This window comes from Rhinoraja longicauda, chromosome 4 (assembly GCF_053455715.1).
Source record: "Rhinoraja longicauda isolate Sanriku21f chromosome 4, sRhiLon1.1, whole genome shotgun sequence".
NCBI lineage: Eukaryota > Metazoa > Chordata > Chondrichthyes > Rajiformes > Arhynchobatidae > Rhinoraja > Rhinoraja longicauda.
In genome coordinates this window covers 17,922,863-17,949,191 of record NC_135956.1, presented here as the reverse complement: position 1 = coordinate 17,949,191, position 26,329 = coordinate 17,922,863, and the positions used below count along the sequence as shown (strand labels likewise).

At 41.8% G+C, this 26,329-nt stretch overlaps 1 protein-coding gene across 2 annotated transcripts in view; it reads right to left on the bottom strand.

The window, feature by feature from the left end:
- Positions 1–1,620: 1,620 nt before the first annotated feature.
- Positions 1,621–26,329, bottom strand: part of myom1b (myomesin 1b) — a 90,520-nt gene continuing 65,811 nt past the window's right edge. For both annotated transcript variants that reach the window (XM_078398511.1, XM_078398512.1), the window contains exons 26-37: positions 20,233–20,377; positions 18,180–18,239; positions 15,260–15,327; positions 14,355–14,468; positions 12,159–12,246; positions 9,884–9,922; positions 9,688–9,793; positions 8,360–8,523; positions 6,011–6,047; positions 3,690–3,712; positions 3,156–3,211; positions 1,621–2,206 (exon numbers count right to left, since the gene is read on the bottom strand). In XM_078398511.1, the coding sequence (XP_078254637.1) occupies positions 1,925–2,206; positions 3,156–3,211; positions 3,690–3,712; positions 6,011–6,047; positions 8,360–8,523; positions 9,688–9,793; positions 9,884–9,922; positions 12,159–12,246; positions 14,355–14,468; positions 15,260–15,327; positions 18,180–18,239; positions 20,233–20,377 (1,182 nt within the window). In that variant the 3' untranslated portion in view covers positions 1,621–1,924. The remainder of the gene's footprint in view (positions 2,207–3,155; positions 3,212–3,689; positions 3,713–6,010; positions 6,048–8,359; positions 8,524–9,687; positions 9,794–9,883; positions 9,923–12,158; positions 12,247–14,354; positions 14,469–15,259; positions 15,328–18,179; positions 18,240–20,232; positions 20,378–26,329) is intronic.

Below are 26,329 nucleotides of genomic sequence, written 5' to 3'. Positions count from 1 at the left end.
TTTAGTAAAACGTTCAGGTCAAGAAGCATTGGTCATTCATTCTGGTTATAATGAAATATTATTTTAGTGTTGGGAGTGAAGTCACTAAAGGTTTTAATATCAAGCGATGAGCTAATACTAACTTGTTTGTTATCGTAACATACAGACACACACTAAATTCCACACACAGTGAGCCTGACCAAATGACCACAAAGTCATTGACAGATCAGTTAGATTACCAAGTGTGTTCATATAAAGATTTCCCATTGGAAAACAAGAGTTAATCTATTTCATTTAGAATTCATTGTTGCTCCCATATTGAACGTGAAAATTATAGAATCCCTATTAGGAATTGGTATTGAGCCATCAGTGATATTTGGAATCCATCAGTATATTTGAATCTCTACCACTAAATTCCTTGAGTTGTTCATTTTAGAAAGTTATGTGCTCTTTCCTGCAGTAGTCTAGTTATGTACGTTTTAACCTGTCAGTAAGTTACTTTAGTGTAGATACAGCATGGAAACAGGTCCTTCAGCCAACCGAATCCATGCCGACCATTGGTCACCTGTTCACACTAGTTCTATGTTATCCCATTTGGCCTACAGTTTACAGAGGCCGATTAACCTAAAGATCCGCACATCTTTGGGATGTGTGAGGAAATCAGGGCACCTGGAGGAAACCCATGCGGTCACAGGGAGAATGTGCAAACTCCACATAGGCAGCACCCAAGGTAAGGATTGAACCAGTGTCTCTGGCTCTACATCACTGTGCCCACCACTTCTAGAAACGGATTCAGTGTCTGGAACACAAAAATGCCAACATAGAGGAAAACTTACAAAACCTACGAGGGTAACATAAAAGTTGAATAATGGGTGACTTCAACTGGTCAAATTGGTATTGTTTAGACACACTCAAGGCAAACCCTATTGCATGACAGTGCTGCAAAAGAGGTTCATAAGTTCTAGGAGCAGAATTAGGCCATTCGGCCCATCAAGTCTACTCCGCTATTTAATCATGGCTGATCTATATTTCCCTCTCAACCCCATTCTCCTGCCCATAACCCCTGACACCCGCACTAATCAAGAATCTATCTCTGCCTTAAAAATACCATTGACTAGGCCTCCACAGCCTTCTGGGGCAATGGCTTCCACAGATTCACCACCCTCTAACTAAAGAAAATCCTCCTCATCTCACTTCTTCCTTTTATTCTGAGGCTATAGCTCTGGTCCTAGACTCTCCCACTATGGAAACATCCACTCCACATTCACTCGATCCATGCCTTTCACTATTCGGTAAATTTCAATGAGGTCCCCCCCTCATCCTTCTAAACTCCAGCGAGTACAGGCTCAGTGCCTTCAAATGCTCATTATATATTAACCCAATCTCTCCTGTGATCATTCTCATAAATGAGCACCTCATCCTTGAATGGAAAATGTGTCAAATTCACTGCAGCATGGGTCTCGCAAGGCAGGGGATTAATTTGAATGAATTAAGTTACCTTGGGCAAGGGATACTGTAACTAAAAGTGCAACATGGGAGCCAATGAACCAGGAAGAAGTAGTGAACAAATGTGACAATATTCCTCAAAAGAAGACACAGTGCAAACAGGTGGAGGTGAGTGTGAAGGATTTGTGCATTGTTTATTAGTAAATTGTTCTGGGATTTTATTCAATACAACATTGACATAATTTGATGTTCACATTAATATGTGGGACACAAGAAACAGTTGACCAAAAATACTATCTTACGAGATTCTACTTCTCCAATTCAATGTTTTAGATTCACTCAGTGACTAGTTTAGTAGACCTGCTCAAAGTCTTTAAAATTGCTTCTCGAAAGTCATTCCTTCAGGCTCATCACGTAACAAACTAACCTCCACGTCAAAAACATACACACTGTTGATAATATATGTTAGCTTTCTTTTATCTTCTCCAACACAATTGCCTCACTTTTTCACTGCTGCTTTCTCCTTTTCAACTTGCGCCGATTCCTCGGGTAAGAAAACACTTACTGTAAAGTCGCCTGTCTCGGTGCCGTATTTGTTTTTCACGATGATGCTGTATTTGCCGGAGTCCGTGGTCCTGACATCGGTGACGGTGAACGAAGCAAACTTTCCAGATTCAAACTTAAGTATCAGATGGTCATCTCCGACGAGTTCCCTCTCGTTCTTCATCCAGGAGACTTCAGGAACTGGTTCTCCCCACACGTTACAAGTGAGGTTAAGTGACTACAAAGACAATAATGATATTCAATCATTTTATCAACACACCCCAAGATTGCTGTTTAAAACAACAAAATATGCTTATTTCACATTCAAAATGCATTTTCTTCAGTCTGTACATTTTCTTTTAGAGATACAGCTTCAGCCCACTGAGTCTGCACCGACCAGCGATCCCCGCACACTAACACTATCCTACGCACACGAGGGACAATTTACAATTAAACCAAGCCAATTAACCAAGCCAATTAACCTACAAACCTGAACATCTTTCAAGTGTGGGAGATCCCAGAGAAAAGCCACGCAGGTTACTGGGAGAATGTACCAACTCTGTGCAGACAAGCACCCGTAGTCAAGATTGAACCCGGGTCTCTGGCGCTGTAAGGTAGCAACAGTAGGGCAGGCACCATGGGGCAGCAATGGAGTTGCTGCCTTACAGCACTTACAGCTCCAGAGATCCGGGTTCCATCCTGTCTATAGGTTCTGTCTGTACTGAGTTTGTATGTTCTCCCCGTGACCGGGTGGATTTTCTCCGAGATCTTCGGTTTCCTCCCACACTCCGTAGACATACAGATTTGTAGTTTAATTGGCTTGGCATAAATGTAAATTGTTCCTAGTGTGTGTAGGATAGCGTTACTGTGCGGGGATTGCTGGTCGATGCGGACTCAGTGGGCCAAGTGGCACTATTTCCACGCTGTATCTCTAAACTCTACTGTACCACGAATGCCACTGTGCCACCATTTAGATTGTAGTCATTTTTATTTGTAATTAGTTCTTTTGTTAATCAGTGGAAAACTAATAGGTACAACATCTGTCTGAATAATCATTGGAAATCTAGTAGGACCAATATCTGTGACGATATGTTTGACATATTATTAATGATTTAATTCGTGTAATATTAATTTAACTAGAGAAAGCTTGCATCATACTTGCCATCCAGAAGTTTGCCAACATTTACCTTTCTCTCTTGGATTGTGACAACATCAGGCAAACCTCCAGTAACCCGAGCGCGATCTAATAGAAAAGATGTCAAAAATGTTTAGGCATTAGATCAATGAAGCCACGTCTCAAATTACAAATCTTTGGAAACTAAAATTATGGGTGTCATCTAGTTGAGCCAGAAAAGGACAGAGGTCAGGTGGGGATTTGGTGTTTTCTCCATTTGGAACACTGAAACATTAGAAGTATAATGTTAAAACATTATTAATCGTAGGGCATTGTCATATCCCTAGCTGGGCATTTCGGGAAGAAATTGCAGAACACTAGACATGCAACTGAAGTGGTCTCAGTGAATGCTGGAAGGCGGTGAACAGCTGTCCTCTGAACCTATAACTATGTAATTTCCAGAAAAAATATATCATTCGATATTCTCAGGAACAAAGTACAATTTTAAATCTATCTATTATAATTGTTAGTAAATGATTTATTAAAACTGCAATTTTATATTAACACTTTTATGTAATCATAATATATCTAAGAATTTAATACTCACTTTTCTCAGCAATTGCAGCCTGTCTGTATTTAGAAAGTTGAAAAAGAAATGAAGACAAAATTAACCAATCTACATGTGATGTGATTCCAAATTTATAGGTATACTGTACAATCATAAAACATTTTTTAATCTCAAAAGAACCATAATCCCTTAAGAAGTGCTTGTTTCACTATTAGTGTTCATAAAGACAGGACTCCATTAAAAAGAGGAGATATAAATAATTCTAATGATTTACTCATTGTGGTAGTCTGAAGGCAGAAAACCTTGTGCCCAATAATATAGTTGTTTACAAACAAACATATTTACATACAAATGACACAGGGTAATAAATACATTTCTTTGAGCTGAGTATAATTTAACAATTTAATTTAATGACTCTTGTTGTTATCCCAATTTACTAGGATGAGAATCCAGTTAAAAGATATTTTAGTCTCCTGTTCAACACTGATAAATATATACAAGAGCTACATCTCAAATAAAAGGAGGGAGCGGGGGGGGGGGGCATGAATGAGGAGGGCATGAGTGGGGCTGTGGGGGGGGGGGGGGGAAGAAAGAGTGGACATGGGGAACGATCGAGAATGGATAAAGATTGCAAAGGAGACAAGAGATGTACAGACGGTGAAAGAATGGGAATTATGGATGGGGAATGAGAAGAGAATGGATAAAGAGGGAAGGGGAAACGAAAAAAGTGGTATCAAAATCTTCCAATGCGATGAAGTGAATTTCTACAGAAGGCTTCAGGAGGCAATTCCTCGTTTTTTAAATTAAGTTTGAGCAAAAGGGATGTTTGAAAAACTAGGCTTCACCAGAGAACACAAACATCTTCTGTTTTTATCTCACTGATATCAGTTCTGTTTCTGTGCCTAAGAACCCAAATTGGTAGAGATTGAGTGGGGATTGTTTTGATACATTGATTTGATAGCAAGGTTCACTACTCCCCTAAAACACTTGCACAAAGCTACATGAATTCACATTTCAAATTTCAAGGGAGAATAAAAATTGTTACATGGTAATCCAGAATTACTATAATGATGTGTAACTAATGTTAGCAAATAACAGTGAAAGCATAGACAGATACTTCAGACGAACTTAATGGAAAATGTATCAGTTCAATGCCATACCCTATATAAAATGTGCCTTTTAAAATATATAAGATATATAGTCAACTCTGTGTGCATTTTTACATCGTTAAAAATGACTTGCATTCATGTGTTTCAAAATCTCAGGAAATCCCAACAAAATAATAATTACAGGCAATTAATTACGTTTTGAAATCTAGTCACTATTGTATTGCTGAAAATGTAGCAGGTAACTTGCATGCTCTCACGAAGAGTGGAATACCAATGCCCAGATATCTACTTTATTAATATCCATTGATTATTAAATACTGGCAATGGCATGGCTACTTTCCTCATCAAAAACATGGTATGAGATCTTTCAAGCATAGTTTAACATTTCATACAAAATGCAGTAGCGCTAATCATGTTCTACCACCTAATTACGAGACTGGAATGTCTCCCCAGATTTCAAGTGACTGAAGCAGGATACTCCCGTGAGACTGCTGTTAATTTCAAAATTTAAGGTAAGATGGGCAAAATTGAATAGGAACCTAAGTGGTAACTTTTCCACTCAGAAATGTGGAAATGTGGATATGTGGGTATGTGGATCGAGCTGCCAGCAGGGGTAGTTGAGGAAATACTATAATCCAATTTAAAAGACATTTGGACAGGTACATGGATAGGAAATATTTAGAGAGATATGGGCCATTGGAAGGCAAAAAGGACTAGGTTAGATGACTCATCTCGTTCGGCATGGACGAGTTGGGGAGAAAGGCCTGTTTCTGTGCTGCATGACTCTGTACAGATATAGAAATACAGTGGGGAAACAGGCCCTTCAGCCCACTGAGTCCACGCCGAACAGCGATTCCCGCATATTAACACCATCCAACACACACTAGGGACAATTTACATTTATACCAAGCTAATTAACCTACAAACCTGTACATTTTTGGAGTGTGAGAGGAAACCAAAGATCTTGGAGAAAACCCACGGGGAGAACGTACAAACTCCGTACAGGATTGAATCTGGATCTTCAGTGCTGCAAACACTGTATGGCAGCAATCTACCGCTGTGCCCCAATTATGCTAATTAAACCATAGTTGTAAAGGACACATAGTGTGTGCACTTGTTGTGCATTTAACAAAAAGGCATATTGAGCAAGTAGTGCAGATCCAGTGGATTTATATTCCAGTAAGGCCATGCAACTGAAAAGTCCCCAGAAACATGGACAAATAAAACACTTAGTAAAATGTTAGTACTCACTTCAGCCTCTGGAATTCTGCAAACGCTTCATCAAATACTTGAAGAACAGAGACAGAGATGGTTGTTAAAATATATCAATTTGTTCAGCAACTGCATTGTAATAAAAACAAATGCAACCAAATAGATTTGCAATTTCCTGTCCTGGTGGAAAACTGCTATTGAAGATTGCTTGACACCATGGAAACTGATCAATCTCTCGTTTCTGTTTTTCCCGATGTTGCCAAACATGGACAATAGGATGAAGGTCCACACCAGATGTTTATATTATAATTTCTGCTGTCGTGGCACTTCAGTTCTTTCCACAGATCTTTCCTCTCATTTTCTATTTAAGAAGGACATTTGGCCACGTTCTGTAGCCCCACACCAAACATCATGAAACTTGAGTTTATGACTTCATCCCCGCATACCACGTGAAATTCAGAGAAAATGTAATTAACCAAACTGACTCCAAACACTTCTCTGTCAAAAGAACTACCCCCTCTTTTTGACCTGAAACGTCACCTATTCCTTCTCTCCAGAGGTGCTGTCTGACCCGCTGAGTTACTCCAGTATTTTGTGTCCACACTTCTTTGAGGCTATTTTCTAATGCAGCTGATTAAAGAAACAGGTCTTTTTCTTGAAGCAAGGAAAGTTAGATAGAATGGACAGATGCAAATGAAGGAAAGTGCTTGTGTTGTAACATTCTACAATATGATAAAGCAGGCTCATATGACTGAATTGTCAAATGCTGATTCTGAAGTCTTATTTCATCAAATATATAAATGTTCAGGACTTTTCATGCATGGGACTATATTGGATGCACAGCAATCAGCAAAGAGTTCGAACTCCATACAAACTGAAAGTGATACAAACTCTGTTAGAATGAATTAAATACTTTCAAAATAAAAATAAATAAAAGTTTTCAAAAATGTTATTCACAATAAAGAAAAGATATTCACTGATAATATGGGTCAGTAATGTCATTATGCTAACTAGTTGGCCCATTTTGAGATTGGTGCTACTAAATGGTGCCACCTTGGTGGCAATGTTTAAGATTAAATCGCCCAAGTAACAGTTTTAGCAATTATTATACAATGTTTATTTTTTTATGTTCTTGGTGCTTCTTGATGCAAGGCAATTTTTCACTGATCATAATCAATGGGTGAAATCCTAGTTTGTTTTCCACCTCAAAGTTTATCATTGTACATTTGTATGAAAAGAATGTTTACCTCGTGCATTTTCATATGTTTGACTTTTCAATAGATCTATTCTTGGGAATTGTTCTTGGTTATCAAGGTAAATTACCTCAGTGGGAAAAATTGAATTTATTTAAACTACCTTGGCAGTCACTACGATACTAACTTTGAGCACTCCTGCTCAATTACAACAGGGACCAAAGGCTCCCTTGAAAAACATTTTTCAGGTTAAAGCTCAGTTCCAAAATCATGATGATTATATCATTTACATACTCCATCTTTCTGAATAACATCTTCAACATGCCATAGTTCTTTCCAATACATTTTCTTTATAAATTTTGCAAATATTGGAACAAAGAATGTGATTTTATCAAGATAGATTTCAGTTGGATAGATTTGGATTGTTTTCTCCAAAGAATTGGAGGTTGAGGGAAGACCTGCTAGAAGTTATGAGAGATAAAAACCATGAGAGGCATGGATAAGGTAGATGGCCAGAATCTTTTTCTCCAGGGTGGACATGTCCAGCACTAGAAGGCATAGCTATAAGGTGAGAGGGGGAAAGTTTAATAGAGATGTGCAGGATATGTTTTTTTACACAGAGAATGGTGGGGGGCTTGAATGCATTGCCAGGGTTGGTGGTGGGGGCAGATATGATAGTAAGTAGTTAATAGTTTAGGAGGCTCATTGTAATTAGATAGTAGTTCGAGGCTTTTAGATAGGCACATCAGAGTACAGGGAATAGGGGGATATGGATCATGCACAGGCAGTTGAGATTTGTTGAACCTGTCATCAGGTTTGGCACAAACATTATTGTCTGGAGGATACTTTCCTGTGCTGTACTATTCTATGTTCAATGTTAAATTAACAGGTAATGGCTCGAACCTACCTGATTATATTCAACCCTCATTATCAAATATGCTTACACTGCTAAATTGTTCTCGTTCATTTGAGGAGCACTCATTTACATTGTAGGTAGCTCAGATACTGCCAGCAATGTATAAATACTCCTGATCCCATCAAATGGGAAATGGCCATGAGGAGCTTTGCCCCAAATCTGCTCTGGTCGGCTCACCATCCGAGCTTCTGGCGGGTTATCAGTGGGAGGATGGAGCAGCAGCAACATTTTATTACAACATCATCATGAACCTGCATGAAGTAGCTCAGTCACCCTTACCAGTTCCACTCAAATCGACTGATTTTTTGTGACCCTCTTTTCCATCGAAGAGTTCCATAGTATACGTTCCCTGGTCCTGTTGCGTGGGCTCATTAATCTGCAGCCAGATCTGTTCCCCTGTAACACCACTCTTTACTCGATCCGTCGACGCAAGTTTTGTGTTTCTGCAGAAAGACAACGGGCATTTTAAAGGCATTCCAAACTTTAGGTTGCATTTTTTTAAATTCTGCTCCCAAATAATGTAATGAGAAACCAGGTCAAATAACAGGCACTGTTAATCATTGTTAAACACCTTTTTAACACTCAAACAGGCACAACATTTAAAAGACATTTAAGAAGGCACATGGATCGGAAAGGTTTAGAGTAAAAGGATAGGCACCAACCACGAGCAGGTGGGACTAATGTAGATGGGTCAAAGATGGCATGGGCAAGTTCAAGAGTCAAGAGTGTTTTATTGCCATATGTCCCAGATAGAACAATGAAATTCTTACTTGCTGCAGCACAACAGAATATGTAAACATTGTACACTGTAAATAATAATAATAATAATAATAATAATCTATTGTAGTTCAGAGCTTATTTGAGGTTGTCGTGTTTAATAGCCTGATGGCTGTAGGGAAGAAGCTGTTCCTGAACCTGGACGTTACAGTTTTCAGGCTCCTGTACCTTCTTCCCGATGGCAGGGGTGAAATGAGTGTGTGGCCAGGGTGGTGTAGGTCTCTGATGATGCTGGCTGCCTTTTTAAGGCAGTGACTCAGATAAATCCCTTCGATGATGGGGAGGTCAGAGCCAGTGATTGACTGGGAGCAAAATTGGGCCATTCGGCCCATCATGTCTACTCCGCCATTCAATCATGGCTGATCTATCCTTCCCTCTCAACCCCATTCACCAGTACTAATCAAGAATCTTTCAATCGGCGCCTTAAAAAGATCCATTAACTTGGCCTCCACAGCCATCTGGGGCAATGAATCCCACAGATTCACCACCTCTGACTAAAGAAAATCCTCCTCATCTCACTTCTTCCTTTTATTCTGAGGTTGTGGCCTCTGGTCCTAGACTTTCCCATTTGTGAAAACATCCTCTTCACATTCACTCTATCCAGGCCTTTCACTATTCGGTAAGTTGGGCCGAAGGGCTTGTTTCCATGCTGTATGACTCTATGACTGAACATCTTACAGAGTTATGCTTCTCTGTGAAAAACAAATACAAGATGAAAATGTTTTGGGAGCCTCTCTGATGGAGGCAGCAGTTGGAAAATTGGACATGGTCAACCCACCTGCAAAGCTCCTAACCCTCAGGTACGAAGTGTATTGAAAATGATTTCTTACTTGTGGTGCCAGATGATCTTCAAATCCTCCAGGTAGTAACTAACAAAGGAGTAGAGTCTGATACCGTGCTCTGTACTCTGTACCTTCACCTCAGTTGCAGTCAGAGCTACGATGGTAAGAAATAAACACTCAGTTTCAAAGGTCAATTTGGAAAAGCGGAAAATTAGCAACAATGCTTTCTTCAGAGAAAACTCACCAGCCATACGACAAACTTCAGTTATCAGGTCATTGAAAGCTGCAAAATTAAGATCAAATGAGCTGAATGTAGATATAATATTCTTTTCTGCTTCAATTATCATAGATGACACATAGATTACATTACAATAGATTGTGCTTCATATTCTTTGTCTGTATAATACCTCCTCCCACCACTACTTATTTAAAATGTCTGTTAATTTAGTGGCTTAACAAAGGGGGGGGGGGGAGGTTTGTTATATGTGGTGATTAATGGCAGGATTTACAGGTAGCATTGCCCAGAGGACTGAAAGCCAGAACAATGTTTTTACTTGCATCCTTTGCATTTAATATTTTGCAATTTCACATTACCTCTAATACCTAGCCAAACATCCCTTGATTTTGAGTAGGAAGGAATTGCAAATGCTGGTTTACACTGAAGATAGACACAGCCAGAGTAACTCAGTGGGACAGGCAGCATCTCTGGAGAGGAGTCTCAAGAAGTGTCTCAACCCGAAACGTCACCCATCTGTTCTCTCCAGAGATGCTGCCTGTCCCGCTGAGTTACTCCAGCATTTTGTGTCCACCCCTTAATTTTTGTTATCTGGTGTAATTCTCGAGGGAGCTAGAAATAAGGGAAGAAAATTCTGGAAACGCTCAGGAAGCAGGTCAACCTACAAATCCTGAGTATATCCAGCATTTTCTGCTTTTATTTCAGATTTCCAGCATCTACAGTTTTATTTCTTTTTCAGGGGGTCCACTATTTAGTGTGGTTAAATCTGGAATAACCCAAGCATCAATTCAAGCTCAAGTATTTTTCGGGTCTCTTACCATCTAAACATATATAATGGTGTACAACAGATTTAAAGCAGGGGCATAATTGCATGCTCTTTCCCTGCAACAAAAACAGTGAAGCAGCAAAATAGAATATGTTGTAGAATTTCACAGGAGCATTATCAAACTAAAATTGATGCTGAGTCACAAGGAAATCCGAGGCCAGGTAACCGAAGGCAAGGAAGTGTTTAAGACAGGAGAAGGTGTTTAGGAAAGGAATCCCACAGTGAGACAGTTGATAGCTCAAGGTAAAGTTGACATTGGAGGAGCCATTAAATTTGCGAAAGAGCCCAGAATAAAAGGCAGTTGATACGGAGCATTCAGAGAGCTGGTGGAGGGGGCTGGTTAAAATTGTTCCATACCTCCAAAAGTGTGGTTAGACATGTTTTTGAGTTATGCACAATAAAACTGGCCATGCACAGCTGAATACACGCAAAGCTCTTTCTCCCATGAACGTCTCCATTGTGGTGCCTTCGATGGAACTCATCTAGTTTAGTTTAGTCCAGTCACGTGTACCGAGAGGTACAATGAAAAGCTTATTGTTGCGTGCTAACCAGTAACCAGTTTGTGAAAAGTGAGCCCATAATGGAAGGGGCCTGTGGGAACAGATCAGAGCTTTACTCGTGGATGGGCTGGGGTCTCAAGGGTCACATTGGAGTACCAAGAATGGGATGGACGTTGGGTGAGAGGAGTGCTTTAGGCTGCTTTGGGAGGTCAGGGGTCTCATGATTGCAATGCTCGATGGTGAACTCCACTGAGTGGCAAAAAACCAGCCTAAGTCTTCATTTCACTTCCATAGAGGAAGAGTTTCACTTCCATAGGCTTCGTAAATAGTCTTAAAACTGGGCCATCATTAATATCTGGGTCACATTCTTCAGATTATATTTTCTTTAGTACCTGTACCTCGCCGGGCTTGTGCATATATCAATTAACTCAACTCGACTTTATTTGAAAGTGTGGCTTTAGAGTCGGCAATTCCTTAGCCAGTGATCAGCCTGGATGGCTTCCAAATGGGCCGGCAATCCTCTAGAGAAGGCTCCAAGGACAAAGCTGCTTGGTCTGCTCCTGATAATTGATTATTCCAAATCTCCATGAGGGGGAAATTTTGGGCACAATTTGATTCCCAACCCCATAGATCTTTTCACGGGAGTATGTTCCGATGTGGGTGAGACTAGAGGGAGGATACTCCTGTCGACAGGTTTCCCAGGTCAGCCGTGAAAAGCCTGTAAGGCAGATTAAATCAGTCACCAGCTTCAGTGAGGAACTTGCATTGGCAACCTGCCCAGTAGAGTGGGTTGACAGCCTATGCCTTCAGAACACTCCTTAACACCTGGCAGTTGGCTTGTTGAAACTGTGCTCCAAACACATTTACAATTGCTCTTGATTTAACCCCTTACTGGCATCCACCCATACATTCTCACTCACGTAAAATCTGGGCCATGGTTAATGTCTGCAAACTGTACCTTTCTCGAGCAGTCGAAGCACACATGAATCTCTTCCTCTGTCGTCTTTCAGTACAATTTCATAAACACCAGCGTCCTTCTTTGAAAACTATTGGCAAATATTTTAATTAGGAATATTGCATCAAGCACAGATATTTATGTTTACTATAATTATTCTTTGCCAGTAACCTTTTGAAAAAGTGGCCTGTGTGTTTAAAAAAAAAAAAATTCCAATGTTCACATATAAACTCTAGTGGAGTTTATATCAGATTATTTTAGGATGGTAATTGTACCTAGGAGGCATGTATAAGTGGTTTAAACATCTGCAGCGAATCACATTGCTACTTCACATTGTGGTGAGGTGATTTAAAATAATAATATTCCAGATTTACCCACTGATTTTTCTGTTGGTTTATGGAAGCAAGACTAAGTGATAAAATTATCTCTTTTGTCACATAGGCCAAATGCGTGCTGGGGGTTCATAAGTTTATAAGTTCTAGGAGCAGAATTAAGCCATTTAACCCCATCATGTTACTCCGCCATTCAATCATGGCTGATCTATCTTTCCCTCTCAACCCCATTCTCTTGTCTTCTCCCCATAACCCCTGACCCCCGAACTAATCACGAATTTGACAATCTCCGCCTTGAAAATATCTCCGCTTCCAATATACATTTCCTTTGACATTAATTGGTACAACCACTTTCCATCTTTGGTGGCAGCTGTTCTCTTATATGTTGAGCTATTGCTAGAAACTTTGGTGAGTGGCGTGAGTTAATTGCCTGGAGAGGAATGTGATATGTAGAGTTTTGGGTTGGGCCTCTCAACTCTGAAAATGTAACCAGGCGTTTTAGTTGGAATTCACTCTAGGAAACCTGATGTGATTTCTGTATCAGTAATCAGGGCGACAAGGTGGCACAGTGGTAGAGCTGCTGCCTTACAGCACCAGAGACCCAGGTTCAATCCTGAGTACGGGTGCTTGTCTGTACAGAGTTTGTACGTTTTCCCCCTGACCTGCGTGGGATTTCTCCGGGGAGCTCCGGTTTCCCTCCACACTCCAAAGACATACTGTACAAGGCTGTAAGCTAATTGGCTCGGTACAATTGTAAATTGTCCCGAATGTGTGTGGGATAGTGCTAGTGTACGGGGATCTCTGGTCAGTGCCTTCTCAGTGGGCCATAGGGTATGTTTCCACACTGTATCTCTAAACTAAACTAAAAAAATGTGTACAATCGTGGAATTGCCCCTGCAACATTCCTGTCGGGAAATTAGTACATTGTTTTAGCTGTGCCGAGCATTGGGTATTCCAGGCTGTCACTGCAGCACCTCAGGTTGTAATTTCATTCAGGGAAGTGTCACCCTCCAACTCCCCTCCTTGTGTCTCCATACTGCCAGCATAAGCCACCACATTCTCCCACACCTCACCCCCAACTTGGCATTGGCCTGAATCCCTCAATGTCCTGATCAATGCAGGACTCCGGCACTGATATCCAAGCTTGCCCCTCAGCAGATCCTCCTCCGGGGCCTTTTCTGTGTACTGGGAATTAGGACACACCTGCATCCCTGGATTGGCCTATCCAACGATCCAATTCAATGATACTTTATTGCCACATATGCCCAGGTACAGTGAAATACTTTGTTTTGCGTACAACCCGGTAAAATCGTACGGCAGACCTCACCTAGGCAGTACACCAGTGTCGCATCGTGCCTAGTGCTGACAAAGTTACAAAAGTTGACCGAACATTTCTATCCACTGCCTGCCGCCGCATGTGGTGGCAGTCACCCTGTCCCCCCCCCCCCCCCCACCGCCAGGTTCCCCCTTTGTTCTCAGGTGGCCTCCCGCCAGTTGGTTCCCCCCATTCATTCGCGGTGGCTCCCTGCTGGTCGCTCCATCGTTCTCGACGGTTCACCTCACTTCTGACCATTCAGCATTAGTACTGACTTCCTCCAGTACTCAATATCCTACTGGGCCCTGGATTGAGAGCTGTCTGCTCCTGCGGTCTCCAAGTCATCTCGAATAAGGAATCCATCAAGAAAAATAGATGCTCGTTGTGGCATTAAAACTCAGGATTGAACCCACACAGCATGTGTGGGAAACTTGTGTCCACATTTCCCAACCGTAGTGGCTCCATCTATGCCTTCAACCCTGCTGCCCCAAACAGGTCACGTTTGCTACTGTCCGGGTAATTAGTCTAGGTATCTGAACATTACTTTCATACCTGTTGCACCAACAAAGTACACACACCATCCTTGAAGTCATGCTTCTCATCAAACATTATCTCTCTGTCATCTTTGTACCAGATGATTGATGTCTCTTTCTTAATATTAGCCACCTAAATTGAAAGAAAAAAAAGACAAGTTTCAGCACATTTGTTTGGTTCTCTCTTTCTTCTGAAATTTTCCTGGCGGCACAGTGTTAGAGACCCGGGTTCGATCCTGATTACGGATGCTTGTCTGTGCGGAGTTTGTATGTTCTCCCAGTGACCGCATGGGTTTTCTCCGGGATCTCTGGTTTCCTCCCACAGTCGTATGGGCTTGTAGGTTAATTGGCTTGGTATAATTGTAAAATGTCCCTAGTGCGTGTAGGATAGTGTAAGTGTGTGAGGATCGCTGGTCGGCGCGGACCCGGTGGGCCAAAGGAGCTGTTTCCACGCTGTATCTCTACACTAAACCAAACTAAAAGATTCACAAGCATGGCATCGGACTGTTCTATTTGCTTTTTAACTCTTCTCAAAACTTCTCTCCAAATAATTCCTCGTGTTGGCTTTTGATTCATTGAGCATTTGTTCATCTCAGAAAATGACAGAAAATGTGATATTTGGCATTAATATCGTTCTTTTAAAATATATTAATTCATATTTGGAAGGGCCCATCTATCAGCATGGAATAGAAAAAGATGTTCTCTACTCAATCACTTTTCTAACAATGCCAAATAGGATTATACCCTGACTCCAGTGGTTGCTGTGTTTTGCATGCTTTTACAACTTTTATATAAAGAAAACACTGACTATTATCTTTCTCTTCCGAACAAGATACTTAACTGCCCTTTAAATATTTAAATCATTAAGTCTTTTTATGGAATTGTAGAATCAAAGAGCATGCTTTAAAAAAAGAATTGCTTTACCTTGCATTTCAAAAGTACGTTGCACTCACTTGTAACTTCCCATTCAAGATACTCAACAAAATGAGGACCTGTTGGCACAGAATTTGCCACAAGATTAAAAATAATTGTTTCATTTTTATCACATTGTTTGAGTGGACATAGATTTCATCTCATGCGTTTTATAATCTGTCTTTACATTTAAAGAAACCATGTCAATGATTTTCAAAATGTATTTTTGTTAGCAAGGTTCGGCATAAGAAGTAATAATGTTATATCATTGGTTTCATAAACAACTATATTGTGTCTGATAGGAAGGGAGGGGATAAATTAAGTCCTGGTGTAACTCAGCGTATCAAGGCAGTGCCTGGAGAATATGGATAGGCGATATTTTGGTTCAGGACCCTTCAAGTGGATTGTGGTGGTCGGGGGAAGGGGGGTAGAAAGCTGGAAGAGAGGACAAAGGCTGGTAAGTGATTGGTAGTATAAGAAAATAACTGCAGATGCTGGTACAAATCGAAGGTATTTATTTACAAAATGCTGGAGTAACTCAGCAGGTCAGGCAGCATCTCGGGAGAGAAGGAATGGGTGACGTTTCGGGTCGAGACCCTTCTTCAGACTGATGTCAGGGGGGCGGGACAAAGGAAGGATATAGGTGGAGACAGGAAGATAGAGGGAGATCTGGGAAGGAGGAGGGGAAGGGAGGGACAGAGGAACTATCTAAAGTTGGAGAAGTCGATGTTCATACCACTGGGCTGCAAACTGCCCAGGCGAAATATGAGGTGCTGTCCCTCCAATTTCCAGTGGGCCTCACTATGGCACTGGAGGAGGCCCATGACAGAACGGTCAGACTGGGAATGGGAGGGGGAGTTGAAGTGCTCGGCCACCGGGAGATCAGTTTGGTCAATTGGTAGTTACAGGTGCGTGGGAGAGAGGGTTTTGGATAGACAGATTGTTGGACAGATGCCAGAGATGAAAAGGCAAAAGGTGTGAGGCAAGGATGGAAAAAGTGTGAGTTGTGAGTCGACCGCATTTTACCTTGGGCTGATAGTCCTGTGAATAGGGACAGGGAGAAGCAGAATCCAGTGATGCAGTGTGATATTAGCTCCTGACTGTCGTCCATAGAGGCTCAGTTAGATACCTGTGGCAAGTGGTTGCTCAGCTGAAGGAAAAGTACGTTACCCCGCATATACTTTGCACAGAGATGCAAATGAACCTTGAATCCTTTCCCAGTAACTTGGAAATGGTTCAGAATGGCAACGATAGTATAGGCCTGGGCACCTCCGCCCCGATTCACATCAGGTAAAGCTAACAATAACCAGCATCAGATTCATAGGTTGCATCCAATAAAACTCTCAGAAAGTGGAGCTTCCAGGGGAAACCTACAACCTTGACTAATAGAGTCATAGAGTGATACAGTGTGGAAACAGGCCCTTCGGCCTGACTTGCCCACACCGGCCAACATGTCCCACCTACACTAGTCCCACCTGCCTGCGCTTGGTCCATATCCCTCCAAACATGTTCTATCCATGTACCTGTCTAACTGTTTCTTAAACGTTGGGATAGTCCCAGCCTCAACTACCTCCTCTGACAGCTTGTTCTATACACCCACCACCCTTTGCTTACAAGACACACTAAGAGCACATTCACAGATTTGGACACAATCTATTGTGGCTCAACCCGTGTATTATAAGTGGTCCGCATCTTTGCTGTTGTGATCTATGTTTCCATTATAAAGCCGAGCATCGCCTGGAAGACTAGTCGGTTGACGGGACCAGGAACTTCGCCCGAAGGCCCTTCATCAGGGCCTCCTGAAGGCTCGTAGGACGGCATAACAGTCTGCTGACATCGGGCACAAGGAGGGTGAACTGGGGTAATGCCTCCAGTGCCTTCAAGGACGGCTGTAGGGGGCACCCCTGGGACACAAAGATGGCCAAGAGAGGAGTGCAGATGGACGTCTGCTCATGGGAGCTGCTCCAGTCCACTGAGGGCTCGGGCCGACTGGACTTTAGATTTTGAATGATGGTGCCAAAAAATGGCAGGTGTAATATGTGCAAAAAGAATTTCACTGTGCAGTTGCACATGTGACAAATAAAACACCATTGACTAGTGGATTAGGTAATAACAATGCAATTAAAGGATTAACAATGTCGCATTGATCTCCCATGCATGTTATATCCCATCCTCTAGTATTAGGTTAGATAACCCACTGGAGCCGATTGAAGCCTTGTACATTAATTCCCATCCTGTTGATCAGCCCACAGCAGGCGGTAGTTTGGGGCCAATCACAATATGGCTGTTGAATTCCATGTGTTTTCACATAGAGTCATAGAACACAGGAAAAGGCCCTTTTGCCCAACTTGCCCATGCTGATCAAGATGCCCCATCTACACTAGTCCCACCTGGCTGCATTCGGCCCATACCCCTCTCAACCTTTCCTATCCATGTACCTGTCCAAATGTCTTTTAAATGCTGTATTGCACCTGCCTCAACTACTTCCTCTGACAGCTCGTTCCATATTCCACACAGACAGCACTCAAGGTTAGGATCAAGCCCGAGCCTCTGGTGCTTTGAGACAGCAGCTCTACATGTGGACTACGTGTGACTCTCCACTACCGTATCCTACCTTCCACAGCCCCCAGCCTTGCCAATACACTTCTACAACAGCCTTTTACACTGCTGTCCTTTTGCTGCTCTGGGTGGAACATTCGCGAGTACGTTGCACTACCTCATTTCCTCGTGATCTCAGCACAGAGATCCTGATGGATCTCATGCTTAGTCCTCTTTTAGCATTGAATCAAGGTAAGTGTGACAATGATGCTTTTTTGCCCAATTTTCAGGAGGATGGTTGGCCTTTTGTGCTGTATGGAATGCACGTTCACACATCTAGAATTGATGAACTCCAGTTTCTGCACAACAGTACATTAGTCGAAGAGTATATTACCTTGTTTCCTGAGCCACTCTCCTCTCTGAAATTCTGCCTCTTTCTGCAGATTCTTAAACACTGAAAGAAGGAAAAAAACACAAGAATAGTTGAAGTCTCACTCAGAATTTGTGACATCAAATTGATCGACATTGGCTTGTTATAATGCAAAAGTGGCATCAGCTTCACTGTTTCTGTGCATCTTTAAGCTATGGCAAAAATCAGAAAATTTGTATTTGTGAATCAATGCTCTTCTACAGACCGTGTCCCTTGGCAGCTTTCCCCATTGCAATCATAGGAAGTCAATCTGTTAGATTAGTCTCCAAAATGAACAAATGACACTTCTTACTATGAGACATTCCGTAAATAGATTTTTAATGATGTACTCAAACATACCCGACAAAATTAAAAATATTATTTTATCTCCGTGGATTGTAATTCACTCAAGCAAATAGTTCAAAGGTTAATAGCTTGAGTTCATGGCATCGGAGCAGAATTAGGCCATTCGGCCCATCGAGTCTACTCCGCCATTTAATAATGGCTAATCTATCTTTCCCTCTCAACCCCAATCTCCTGTCTACCACCCCCCCCCCCATAACATTTGACACTCTTACTAATCAAGAAACTGCCAATCTTTGATTTAGAATACTCTTTCTGCAGATTCTTAAATACTGAAAGAAGCTCATAAGTTATTGGAGACGAAGAAGACCATTCAGCCCATCATCTACTCCACCATTCAAACATGGCTGATCTATCTTTCCTTCTTATTCTGCTCCTATCACTTATGAACCTATGTCAACATAATGTAATGATACAGTGGGTAGGATGCAATGTTGGAATCATCTACATTCAATGCACATTATAAATTGTGCAGTAAAAAAAAAGCCCGTCAGCAGACTCTTTTAGAAATACATCAGGAGATGACCTATAAATAGTGCTATTAATAAGTTTTTAATTTAAAATTAGAATCTTAGTATTATGCAGTGCATCCTATCACTATTCATTGTGATTGGCATCTGTGTACACAAAGCCTATCATAGAAACATAGAAAATCGGTGCAGGAGTAGGCCATTCGGCCCTTTGAGCCATTCAATCTGATCATGGCTGATCATCCAGAATCAGTACCCTGTTCTTGCTTTCTCCCCATATCTTTTGATTCCGTTAGCCCTAAGAGCTATATCTAACTCTCTTTTGAATACATCCAGTGAATTGGCCTCCACTGCCTTCTATGGCAGAGAATTCCACAGATTTACAAGTCTCTGGCTGAAAAAGTTTTCCCTCATCTCAATCCGAAAATGGCCTACCCCTTATTCTTAAACTGTGACCCCTGGTTCTAGACTCTCCCAACATTGGGAATATTTTTCCTGCATCTAGCCTGTCCAATCCCTTAAGAATTTTAAATGTTTCTATAACATCCTCCTCTCTTCCTTCTAAATTCCAATGAATATAAGCCCAGTCGATCCATTCTTTCATCATATGTCAGTCCCGTCATCCCAGGAATTAACCTGGTGAACCTCCACTGCACTCCCTCAATAGCAAGAATGTCCTTCTTCAAATTAGGAGAGCACAATTGCACACAATACTCCAGGTGCGGTCTCACCAGGGCCCTGTACAACTGTAGTAGGGCCTCCTTGCTCCTATACTCAAATCCTCTTGCAATGAAGGCCAACATGCCATTAACTTTCTTCACTGTCTGATGCACCAGCACGCTTACTTTCAGAGACTGATGTACAAGGACACCTAGGTCTCATTGCACCTCCCCTTTTCCTAATCTGACACCATTCAGATAATAATCTGCGTTCTTGTTCATACCACCAAAGTGGATAACCTCACATTTATCCATGTTATACTGCAACTGCCATGCATCTGCCCACTCACCCAACCTATCCAAGTCACCCTGCAGCCTCATAGCATCCTCCTCGCAGCTCACACTGCCACCCAGCTTTGTGTAATCCATAAACTTGATGTTACATTTAATTCCATTGTCTAAATCGTTAATATATATTGTAAATAACTGGGGTCCCATCACTGAGCCTTGCGGCACCCCACTAGTCACTGCTGTATAAGAACTCACCATCTCCAATCAGAACCAGACTCGACTGGTTACTTGCTTTGCCATCTTGGAGTTGAACAGTGAAAGTGCCTTCATCGATATCCTCCAATTTCTCCATTAGTATTTCCACCATTCCAGTCTTGTGATCAACCTTTATTTTATATTTCTGGAAAGGACAAAGGATGTTTGAAACAAAATAAAAGCAATTTTACTTACAGGTCTCCTCATTCTGTGGGATATTATATCACAATGGCGTAATTATATGGTGTCTTTAACATGGCCCAAAGCATTGCAGGAAAGATATCACAATTGATTTCAAACCGAGCCACCTAAATAGATATTAGATAAGAAGGCAAAAGGTTTGGTTGAAGAATTCGGTCTGAGAACCACAAGATAAGATAGAATTACATAGGATAAACAGTAGGAAAACAGGTTACTTGGCTTGTCAGATTCATGTTTGCATTTATGAAGTAGCTCAAGTTGCTTCCCTTCTTTCCTCCTGAAGTGCATGGCTACCTTTCGGCCTCAGGGTTAGTTTAGTTTAGTTTTTTTGTTTATTTTATTCTAATGATACAGCATGGAAACAACCCCTTTGTTCCACAGAGTCCACACCGACCAGTGATCGCCCATACACTATGTGTAGGAAGGAACTGCAGATGCTGGTTTAAACCAAAGATAGACACAAAAAGCTGGAGTAACTCAGCGGGACAGGCAGCATCTCTGGAGAGAAGGATGTTGGCACTAGTGGGAGAGTCTAGGACTAGAGGTCATAGCCTCAGAATTAAAGAACATTCTTTTAGGAAGGAGATGATGATAAATTTCTTTAGTCAGAGGGTGGTGAATCTGTGGAATTCTTTGCCACAGAATGCTGTGGAGGCCAAGTCAGTGGATATTTTAAAGGCAGAAATAGATAGATTCTTGATTAGTACAGGGGTCAGAGGTTATGGGGAGAAGGCAGGAGAATGGGGTTAGGAGGGAGAGATAGATCAGCCATGATCAACCCCTTATTTTGAACCTGTGACTATGGTAATCTCAGCCAGGACAGGATGAAGAAGGGTCTCAACCCGAAACATCACCCGTTCCTTCTCTCCATAGATGCTGCCTGTCCCGCTGAGTTACTCCAGTTTTTTGTGTCCATCACCCATACACTAGTTCCATCTTACACACTAGGGACATTTAACAGAAGCCAATTAACCCACAAACCTGCATGTCATTTGGAGTTTGAGAGGAAACTGGATCACGTGGAGAAACCGGTGTACCCGGAGAAAACCCCTGCATTTACAGGGAGAACGTACAAACTCCCTGTAAACTGGGTCTGGAGGAGGGCCTCGACCCAAAACGTCACCCATTCCTTCTCTCCAGACATGCTGCCTGTCCCACTGAATTACTCCAGCATTTTGTGTCCACAATAGACAATAGGTGCAGGAGGAGGCCATTCGGCCCCGAGCCAGCACCGCCATTCAATGTGATCATGGCTGATCATTCTCAATCAGTACCCCGTTCCTGCCTTCTCCCCATACCCCCTGACTCCACTATCCTTAAGAGCTCTATCTAGCTCTCTCTTGAATGCATTCAGAGAATTGGCCTCCACTGCCTTCTGAAGCAGAGTGTTCCACAGATTCACAACTCTCTGACTGAAAAAGTTTTTCCTCATCTCAGTTCTAAATGGCCTACCCCTTATTCTTAAACTGTGGCCCCTTGTTCTGGACTCCCCCAACATTGGGAACATGTTTCCTGCCTCTAACGTGTCCAACCCCTTAATAATCTTATACGTTTCGATAAGATTCCCTCTCATCCTTCTAAATTCCAGTGTATACAAGCCTAGTCGCTCCAGTCTTTCAACATATGACAGTCCCGCCATTCCGGGAATTAACCTAGTAAACCTACGCTGCACGCCCTCAATAGCAAGAATATCCTTCCTCAAATTTGGAGACCAAAATTCGATCCACCTTCGATTTAAACCAGCATATGCTGGTTCTTTCCCACACATAGATTTGTATAACCACTCCATGCTTGGTGTCACCATCAATTCAACCATTGAGATTGGAAAATTAATGTATAGAGACCACTGACATCAATATACACATCATCATCTCATGCCAGTATTTTCTAGATGAACTTTGATTTTTAGAGTTTTCCAAATTGGATCACATAATGCAGGCAAAATGAAGCAGGACATTTTCCAAAAGACTGTGCACAGATGATTATTGCTCTATTACTTCCAGATATTTGTACTGGAGGTGAGAACATAGATCTCTGTGCTGTCATGTCGGTGTACTTTAAATGATAATCAATTGACTGAAAGATATCACGTCAAAGGATATAGCAGGATATAAATCAATTGGAAATATTAGGCAGAGAAATGGCAAATTGTGTTGGATGACAAGCGTGAGGCGATGTATTTTGGGAGGACAAATACAAGAGGAAACTATACAGTAAATACCAGGAGTTTAAGGAGCATTGATGTACACAGGGATCTCAGGGTGCAAGTCGATAGCATCCTGTAAATTGCAACACGACTGGATGGGGTGGTAAAGAAGGCGTTACAGTGTGCTTGTCTTCATTGGTCAGGTCATTGAGTATAAAAGTAGGAATTCATGTAACAGCTTTACAAACCTTTGGTTAGGCCACATTTAGAGTATCGTGTGCAGTACTGGTTACAGGACAGTAAGAAGGATCTGGAGGCTTTGGAGAGGCTTTGGAGTGGTTCACCGAAACGTTATCTGGATTGGAGTGCATTAAGTATAAGGAGTGGATGGACAACCTTAGATTGTTTTCTCTGGAGTGTCAGAGGGTGAGTGGAGACCTGATAGAAGTATATAAAATGATGAGAAGCATAGATAAGGTAAAGAGTCAGTCTTTTTTCTCCAAACTGGAAATGTCAAATAATAAAAGGCATAGGTTTAAAAGTGAGGGGAGGAATGTTTAAAGGAGATTTGAGGCAATTTTTATTTTTACACAGAGATTGAAAGATTCCTGGAATGTGCTGCCAGTAAAGGTGCTACAATCAGACGTTTAAGAGGCATTTAGACAGGTGCATGAACAGAGGGATTGGGATCTTGTAAAGGCAGATAGGATCAGTTAGATTGGCATCATGTTTGTGGCTTAAATTGTGGGCTGAAGGTTGTGTTCCTGTGCTGTACTGTTCTATGTTATATGTCTACCTAACAGATTTTCTATTACTTGTACTATGTCACTGCAAATATATGTCACAGAAAATGTACGCCGCACCTATAAATTTTCTGCCATCCACAATTGCTACAGAGAAAGAAAGGGCCTTGCGTTAATCATTGAGTAATCAATTATGTTTCATATAGGCAGCTCCAAGGATTCATACCAAGTTACACTGCAGCAAATGCCAAGCATTTGCCAAGACATTCTCCACCTAACATGTTCAAAATAAACTGATCTAAAAAAAGTTGGCCTGGCCAAAAGGCAGACCACTGAGACTGAATCTTTAGTCCCAATCAAAAGATCAAGGATTTTTCCAAATCCCAGTCTGATTTTGGAATATAATAGGGTGGCACGGTGGCACCGAGGTAGAGTTGCTGCCTTACAGTGCCAGAGACCTGGGTCCAAACCTGACTACGGGTGCTGTCCGTACGGAGTTTGTACGTTCTCCCTGTGATCGCGTGGGTTTTCCCCGGGGTGCTCCCCTTTCCTCCCACATACCAAAGACGTACAGTTTTTTAGGTTAATATGGCTTTGGTAAAAATTGTAAATTGCCCCCTAGTCTGTAAGAAAGTACTGGTGTGCGGGGATCGCTGGTTGGTGCAAACTAGGTGGGCTGAAACGTCTGTTTCCGCGCTGTATCTCTAAACTAAACTAAATAAATTACAATGAAAAGCATGGAAAGTCTTTCAACACAACACTGTCAATTAACTTTAAAGTCAGTTGCTGGTTTGCTATCCGATCTCATACTTCAAGTATCAACACTGCAATGTAATTCTCCCAAAATAAATGGATTTATTTTGGGACAGATAGGTTTCTGGTGTGAATGCCAGAAGTGCCTGTCACTCCACAGCTTGCAGCTTGTCAGTAGCTTGTTTTAGTCTGACTAATCTTATTTTATACTGATAACAACTGTCATTCAGCCCATTGTCTCTAAGGGGATTCATCCCATCAGTCACATTCCCCATCTCCCTATTTTTCTGTATTCCTGCAAATTTCCCTCTCACTCATGCTCACCAATATCGCTTTGCTTATTTTTGCCATTGACCTATGCCAAGTGGTAATTTACACGAGCTAATTATCTTACGTCCTTTAGACGTGGGGGGAAACTGGAGCTCTTCGAGCAAGTTGATGCAGTCACCAAGAGAATTTGCAAACACGACCCCTCTGCCCGAGTCCACACCATCCATCAATCACCCGTCCACACCATCCATCAATCACCCGTCCACACCCTGTGAGGGCAATTTATAGAGGGCAATTAACCCACAAACCCGCACGTCTTTAGGATGTGGGAGGACACCAAAGCAGCTGGAAGAAACCCACATGATCAAATGGAGAATGTGCAAACTCCACACAGACAGCACCCAAGGTCAGGATCAAACCCTGGTCTCTTGCACTGTGAGGCAGCAGCTCTCTTAGCTGCGCCACTATGATCATCAGCAATAATATAATTTAAACATGGTTATTTTGATGGAGAGAAAAATCCCTCCCCGTGACCAGATAACAGTTAGAACATTTCACATTCATCTCACTTAATACGAGCAAAGTTCGAACCTGCTGCACTAGTTGGCTGTCACATTGCTGTTGTAAGAATTGTATCATTATATCAACATTGAGAGACCATGATTTACACCATCTAAACAATAGAAGCACAGGAAATGGAAGTGGGAAGAAACCATCTCACCCCTCGTGCCCACATCCCTATTCACTGCCTGACCGCCCCGACGTGGCAAGTTCAACAGCCTGACCGCGGGAGAAGACGGCAGGGGAAGAGAAAAGACATTCTGGCCTTCCATCACAGTGAGGAGGTGACTGGAGGAGACTCACTGTGATGGATGTTTCTTTTTGTTTGGTGTTGGTTTATGATTGTGTGTGTTATTGCATATTTATTATTGCTTATTTTTATTGGTCTATCTTTCATTTCACTGCACATTTATGTGTATGTGACAAATAAATTGACTATTGACTATTCTCCCTGACTAACCCCCTGTGTCTTGCATCCCTTGATATTTGAAGATCTATTAACCTCTTTCTGGAATACGCTCCGTGCAAAGGCACTCCCATCTGGGTGAAGACATTTCTTCCCATCTCTATATTGAATGGACTTCTCCTTATTTTGAACCTGTGGCTACGGTAATCTCAGCCAGGACAGGAAGAAGAAGGGTCTCGACCCGAAACGTCACCCATTCCTTCTAACCAGAGATACTGCCTGTCCCACTGAGTTACTCCAGCATTTTGTGTCAGTCTTCAGGAAAACCATCACCTCTGTCAAACATCAAATACTTTCTATTGAGGCAGGTAAATTGCATGTGGGTGCAGATGAATTTTCCAAATTAAGGGGGAGTTTAAATGATTGCTTGCCAGTGGACAGACATGGGATAATTACTATTTTAATGGGCCAGAGGTTTAAATAGAGGTAGGTCAACTAAGATCAAATCATTCTCTGTTGCAAACATATTTCACCACCTGAACCAGAGATGATAATCCAAATGATGTTTAGTTGCTCTGGCTTCTCGTGAATGATACTATAGTCAAAAAGAAGAGTACTAACAGAGACTAGAAATATTCCTGCAGTTAATACTACTGATACTATTTGAAAATAGTGGCGACACAATGGCAGAGCCATAGAGCTGCTGCCTCTGAGTGCCAGAGATCTGGGTTCGATCCTGACCTTGGGTGCTGTCTATGTGGAGTTTGCACGTTCTGCCTGTGATCACATGGGTTTCCTCCCAGTGCTCTGGTTTACTCCCACATCCCAAACATGTGTGGGTTTGCAGGTTAATTGGTCCCTGTAAAAATTCCCTTAGCGTTGGAGGTGGATGAGAAAGTGGGATAATATTGTTTTTTTCTGTTGGAATTGTTCACAATCCTTTCAAAATCTATTAACAGCTCCATTATTTTAGCCTTCATCATGATAATAGGGAATGTTTAAATAATACAATTCATG